The 6,003-nt window shown below is 60.3% G+C and overlaps 1 protein-coding gene across 2 annotated transcripts; it reads right to left on the bottom strand.

Annotated features, from left to right (window-relative positions):
- Window positions 1–1,341: 1,341 nt before the first annotated feature.
- Window positions 1,342–4,196, bottom strand: LOC118157514 (steroidogenic acute regulatory protein, mitochondrial-like). 2 transcript variants are annotated; one of them, XM_035311882.1, is made up of 7 exons: window positions 4,061–4,196; window positions 3,225–3,347; window positions 2,697–2,842; window positions 2,448–2,606; window positions 2,193–2,368; window positions 2,010–2,103; window positions 1,342–1,932 (listed from the first exon to the last, which is right to left on the bottom strand). In XM_035311882.1, exons 1-7 carry the CDS (start codon window positions 4,122–4,124, stop codon window positions 1,831–1,833), a joined length of 864 nt encoding a protein of 287 aa, XP_035167773.1. In that variant the 5' UTR covers window positions 4,125–4,196; the 3' UTR covers window positions 1,342–1,830. The 2 variants fall into 2 exon arrangements, with proteins under 2 accessions (XP_035167773.1, XP_035167772.1); XM_035311881.1 differs by having other exon boundaries at window positions 2,448–2,842.
- Window positions 4,197–6,003: the final 1,807 nt, after the last annotated feature.

The raw sequence follows: 6,003 nt of genomic DNA, 5'->3' as shown, positions 1-6,003 counted from the left end.
TAGAAGCACAGGGCCCCGTGCAGCTGGCAGGGGAGCTGGACCCCCGAGGGCCCTGGAGGCAGGAGGAAGGTGTGGGGGACGAGTGCTGCTGGGGAGGGGGCTCTGGGTGCTGAGGTGTAGGCCGAGGGAGGCTCTGAAGGAGGGAGGCAGGGCGGGAGGAGAGGCCAGGCTGCGCTGGGAGCACAGGAGGTGTTGGGCATCTTCCCTCTTGTGGCTGGAGGAGAGGTGGCAGACAGGGTTTCATTTCGGTGCTCGGTTTCCAAGAAGGAAACCCATGAATGGTGTACGTGGGGCACGGAGAGCTGCGCAAGGCTGCCGGCTCTTCTGTGCTCTTCCTTTCCCCCCCCCCCACACCCAGTTCCCTTTCCGAAACGGGCTGTAAGCCAGCACGGCTGTGGTGCTGCGTGTGCCCACACCTGGTCGCCAGGGCTTGGTGGCGAGGTGGCCGGGCTGCTGGGAGCCCGGTGGCTTCAGGATGCGCTGCTTTGGGGACTGCTGCTCTGCCGGGCAGGGCGCACGGGCAGGGGGCTGCACCCACAACAGTTGCGTGGTCAGAAGATGTTTGAGGTCAGGGCGTCTCAGAGGAACTCAAACGATCCCAAAAGGGCCGAAGAGACGTGAAGAGGCTCCTCCTGCCCCCCGTCACCTCCGAGTCGAGGCTGGGCGAGCATTGCTCTGAACAGCCCCTGGACGTGCCCTGCCTCCCCAAACCGCTGCACGTAGGCATGAATCGGGCATGGCGCGGAGCCACACGTCGAGCCAAGCACCCAGCACACCTCACCGTGGGACGCGGACAGAGCGGGGTGCGTCCCACCCTGCCCCTTTTGCAGCTCCCTCCGCCGGGAGGGACAGCATTTATTTATTGTGCCAAAGATTACGCTTCGCTTCGGGCGCCGTTTGCGCTCCCGGGAGCGTCCCCACCCCGTGCAGAGCCTGGCGGGAGGCTGCACGGACCCCGCCCGCGGCTCCTGCAGTTGGCTGGGTGCCCTGAAAAAAATTACCAGCTGCACTCCCCTGGTCGGTGCTGTCCTGGGCATTATGGCTTTCTTGCAGTAGTTTTTGCAGTGGTTCATTGCTGTAGGGCAGAGGGGGTCGGTGCCTTGGTGTCGAGGCGGTCGGTGCCTCGGTGCCGCAGAGGGGACAAGGTTTTGGCACAGGGGTGCTGCCCCCACGCCCCTCGTGCCCCACCTGCTCCCCCCTGCGCTGCCACCAGCGATGTGTAAAGTTTTGTACATACCAGATTCAGAGCTTTTTAACTTTTAATATTTATTAATTTTGTTGGGTTCGCCTCTTTTTTTTTTTTTTTTTTTTGGAACTCTAACATAACGTTTAAAAAAGAAAAGAAAAATGCACACCGCTGTCTGTTTCTGTGGATTTATTTGGGGTGGAGGTAGGGGAATAATTTATGAGCGTGTGACCTGCATGTGGTTGAAATGAGTCTCAGGGGGTCTGAAACCACCTCTGTTTTATTTAACTCCTATTTATCAGCCAGAGTTTCACCTAGCTGCTTCAACAGCGTTTTTTTTCCCCCAATAAATAAGACAGAAAACCAGCTGGACGTATAAATTACAACCATCCTGAAAGGGCTGCCTAACGTTTCGTGACCCCCAGGAGGGGCTGCGCAGCTTCGCTCCTCCATGCCTTGCTTTTGCAGCGCTTTCGGGGATCCCTGCTCCGGCTGCGCGTGCTCCGGGTGGCACAGGAGGGGAAAATCCTATCCCTCTGTACATATATACACGTATAAACGCAGAGCGTAGCTGTTCCAAAAATAAATAAAGCTGGGGTACCGGTCCGGGGGAGCCCCCAGGCGATTTGGGGGTCCCGGGGGGCTCACGGCCGCGCGGTGGCTGAGAGGTGCCGGCGGAGGTGCCCGATGAAGTCCGCTTGGCACCGCGGCAGGACGCGGTCGGTGACGGCGGCGGGGATCCAGCCCTGCGGGAGGGAAGGCACCCAAAGGGTCAGGACGGAGCCGGGGGGCCGGGCTGGGGGCTGGTTTGGGTGTCACTCGCCTTGAGGTCCACGCTGAGCAGCCAGGTGACGCGGGTGCAGCCGGGGTCCCCCGCCAGCGGTTGCAGCGCGATGCAGCTCAGCCGCGTCTCAGCCCTGTGGTGGGCGAAGAAGGAGAATTTCGGGGGGCGAGGGTCCCTCTGGCTGGGGCGCTGCGGGGTCTCCCTCCAGCCCCGCTGCTTTACCTGACGCAGTCCTCCTGCGCCGGCAGCCGCTCGAGGCGCGCGGCGGTGCCCACCAGGTAGACGGCCGCCTGCGCCCGCCGGCGGTGCCGCACGCTCACAAAGTCCCTGCGGCCCACCGGGCTGGTGGCCGTCACCTCGTGCGTCACCAGCGTGTCCTCGCCCAGGCGCTGCAGCACCTGTGGGCCCGGAGAGCTCGGTCTGCGGCCAGTCCCCACCCCGATGGGACGTTAACCCAGGCCAAAGGTGCCTGCCTACCTCCACACGGCTGAGGCTGGGGTTCCAGCGGGGCATCTGCTCCAGCTCCTCGAACAGCTCGCGGTGCAGCCGCCCCACCGGTGCGGCCAGGACTGCCTCCACCCGAAACACCCTGCCCAGTCCCGGCAGCACGGCGCTGGACACGGCGGCCCCGGCATCCTGTGGGGCACAGCACCACGTCAAACCTGCTCCCCCAAATGCCCCAGAGCTTTTGTGGCACGTAAAGGAGATGGGTTCGGGGGCTTTCACCAGCACGGCCTCTGCCTGCCAGCTCGGGGGGTGCTGCAGGATGCTCAGCGCTCGCTGCAGGGCTCTTTCTCCTTGGTGGATGTAGGAGAGATCTGTGCTGGAGAACCGGTGGGTGCTGACGTCTCCTCCGGGCTCTGTGCACCTGGCTTTAGGAGCAAGTGTAAATGCAGAAAAATAGGAAAAATTCTGCTCCCCCCCTCCCCAGCTTTGCTTGGAGGTGCACACATCCAGGACAGGGGGTCGGGCACAGAAGTGCAAGCCCGATGAATTTGCCACGTTTCAGGACTTTGGGTGAGCAGGGTGGAACTGCAGACACAGACCAGGCCCTGGCTTTTCCAAAACCTCAGCATCTGCCCCCCCTTGCCACCAGTTTTAAGCTACTGGAGACCAGTGCAGAGGTGAGAAGCCAATTAGCTCTGTCCCACCAAATAATAACGGGGCAAATCGGGGCCTTTTACTGCCCATCCCTCGATGGAAGGGGGCTGAAAAACACGGTGTGCAGGTGCCTGGGCTGAGCAGGCTGCTTACCGGCGTCCTTCCCCATGAGCCTCTGGATATAACAAGGGATTTCGGAGGGCAGCTGATGGGAGCCGCTCAGCACCAGCCCTCTCACGTCCCTCTGTATCGCTGCCACGGCTGTTAGCTTCAGGCCTGGGGGAGAGACGCGTGCTGGTCACCACCGAGCGTGTGAGGAAGATGCAAACCATTAAAAAAAAAAAAAAAATGTGCATTTTGGGGGGCTGTAAAGGGAAGGAGGCTCCTGGCTCTCCTGCCTCTGCCACAAACGATGGGAAGCCGCGGTGTGGTTGCTGAGCGCTGCCAGTGCCTCCCGGGTTCACCGCTGGCTGTGCCCAGATCTGGGAGGCTGTGGGAGGATCGCGCTTGTCCTGCACAGCTCCAAACCAAGCAGACTCCTTAATATCAGGATACTTCAGTATTATTCATTAGATACGGTCTGATAAGCAAAAAAGACCCACGCCGTTCCCCTCTGTAACTTGTCCTGTCTCTGGTGGTGGAAGCCAACGGCATTAATGAGCTGCTCCGAGACAGGGACTTCATCTCGGGCTTTAGCTTTCCCTCCCCGTACCTCTCACAAGAGATTTTCCCCACAGGTATTTGCAGAGCGAGCACCTCCTTTAGGGCCTTTTAACCATCTCTTCTTAGCCTCTCCTTTTGGACCCCCTGAGCATCTCCTTTTGAACCCTCGCAGCATCGTCTTTTGGACGTCCTGAGCACCATCTCCTTTTGGGTCCCCTGAGCATCTCCTTTGGAGCCCCTGAGCATCTCCTCTCAGGTTCTCCTTTTGAACCCTCTCAGCATCTCCTTTCAGCCCCCCCATCCCTGTGTTTTCCCCAGGTGCTTACCGGGCAGCCTGCGGAGGTGGTCGTGGGCGATGCCGCAGCACAGCTTGACGGTGGCCTGCAGCATGGCTCGGGGACAGGCGCCCCGTGGCGTCCCCTCGCGCCTTTATGGGCGGCCTGAAGGACGGCACCTGGTGATAGGAGTGCTGCCAGAGAGCAGCTGGGAAGAGGGAGTGCTCAAGGACACGGCGAGCAAAAGGAGGGGCTGGAGGGAGAGGGCGCGCATCCTGCTGAGCCAGCACTCATGCTCGTGGAAAATCTTGTTTCTCCCTATGGGAACTTCTTAGGAGCTGCGATTGCTGCTATCCCACCTCCTCAAATCACTCCTCATTTTCCTCCGGCCGTGCCTGCTTTTCCAAGCACTTTGGGAACCCTGCGTGGTATTTGCCATGGAGGGGCTCCCCCAGCCCTGGTACCCAAGGGGCAGATGTTTCTGTTTCAGCGTCACCGTGGCTCACTTAGCAAGGTCCCCAGGAGGGCTTCCTGGAACATCTCCGTGTTATCCGAAGCCACGGGATCACAGAAAAGATGAGGCTGGAAGGGCCCTCTGGAGGTCACCCGGTCCATCCCCCTGCTCATGCAGGGCCACCCGGGGCTTCCCTGCGGGGAAAACCCCATGCCGCAGCCGCTGGGGTCGCACAGCTGTGCCCACTTGCTTCCTCAGCTTTCCTCCTTGCTTCCTGATTGCTGCAGCGGGTATATGAGCATCCCCCACCCACCGTGGTGCCCCTCAGCTGCCCTCCTGTGTGTTTACAAGGTGCTCCAGGGTGGTTGGGTGGTTTCCTACTTCTGTGGGCTTGTGCACGTGCTGTGTGCTTGCAGGAGAGCCTTGCAGCCATGCCCGGGTGATGTGCACGGCCCAAAGTGCTCCTGAGCTTTGCAGGTTGGGCTTGGGATGCCCACTGTAGCCTGATCCCAGCTGTGTGGGTGCCTTGGTGAGTTGCAAACTGCCTTTTTTTTTTTTTTTTTTTTTTTTTTTTCTGGATTTTTTTTTCCATGGGGTTTGTGCAGTTGCTGAGGCCTAGCAGCTTGGAAATACTGAATTTTTGTCTCCTTTGCAAGGAGAGGAAGCACAGTGGGTGTTAAGAGCCCTGCCCCAGTGCCTGAAGCGGGCACCTTATGTCTCCGGGGGTGCTCTGTCCTCTCACACACATCCTCCTCGCTTCTGTGCACGCTTTTTTGGCTTAGTTTTGTCTGCAGAAAGCTGGGGTAGACAGGCAGATAGTGTTTTATCACCCCCTTTGGTGGGCGGTGTCCCCAGGGGCCGTACGCCCTGTGCTGGGCATGGGCTGGCTTAGAGGGAAGGAGCAGGGCCCCGATGCTGTGCGCCGGGGGGCTGTGCACCCAGACCCTGTATGGCCACGGGGAGAGGTTTTTGGGGCCGACATCCCCACGGGGACCGGCTGCAGCCGCTGGAGGTCACTGCTGGTCCGCGGCGCCGCACGCGAAGCTGGTGGGACTGCTCACGGAGGTGTCCTACAAGCAGGCAGTGCCACCGGCTGTGAAAACGCCCCAGTCCCGGCCATGAGATGAGAAATGGGAAATTACGGGCTGCTCGCTGGGGAAAGGGTGAAGATGGGGAGCAAGCGGGGCTCGGAGGAAGAGGGGGCTTGCTGCTGCTGCTGCCTTCCTCGCTCACCCACCGGCTATCAGCAAGCTGGCAAGCACAACAAGGAGATAGGGGCTGCCTCCTCCCACGGTCACACAGATCCTCCTGTTCAGACCCGAGGGCAAGTCCCGGGGTGGTTTTTCTCTCTGCATCCTTGAGGTTTGCTCTGTGCGAGATCGTCCCGTAACCAGCGGAGCCTTGATGCAGGGGAGGCCCAAATTTCAAGCTGTGTCTTGGATGGCCTCCAATACCTTCCCAGGAATGGGAAGGAGAGGATAAGACAACCTTTCCTGCCCCGTGGAGTACCTCTTGCAGGGCTGCTGCCATCCCTAACGGT

The sequence above is a fragment of the Oxyura jamaicensis genome, assembly GCF_011077185.1.
Source record: "Oxyura jamaicensis isolate SHBP4307 breed ruddy duck chromosome 6 unlocalized genomic scaffold, BPBGC_Ojam_1.0 oxy6_random_OJ106626, whole genome shotgun sequence".
NCBI classification, from domain to species: Eukaryota; Metazoa; Chordata; class Aves; order Anseriformes; family Anatidae; genus Oxyura; species Oxyura jamaicensis.
This window is presented reverse-complemented; position numbering and strand designations above follow the sequence as displayed.

Bases quoted from the DNA above. Each gene is read 5' to 3' on its own strand.
- LOC118157514 (XM_035311881.1), bottom strand. From the start codon at position 4,124: ATGCTGCAGGCCACCGTCAAGCTGTGCTGCGGCATCGCCCACGACCAC. The intron at 2,843-3,224 runs GTAAGCAGCCTG...TTGCTCCTAAAG, and splicing joins GCTCATGGGGAAGGACGCCG to CCAGGTGCACAGAGCCCGGA. The intron at 2,369-2,447 runs GTAGGCAGGCAC...CCGGGCCCACAG, and splicing joins CCAGCCTCAGCCGTGTGGAG to GTGCTGCAGCGCCTGGGCGA.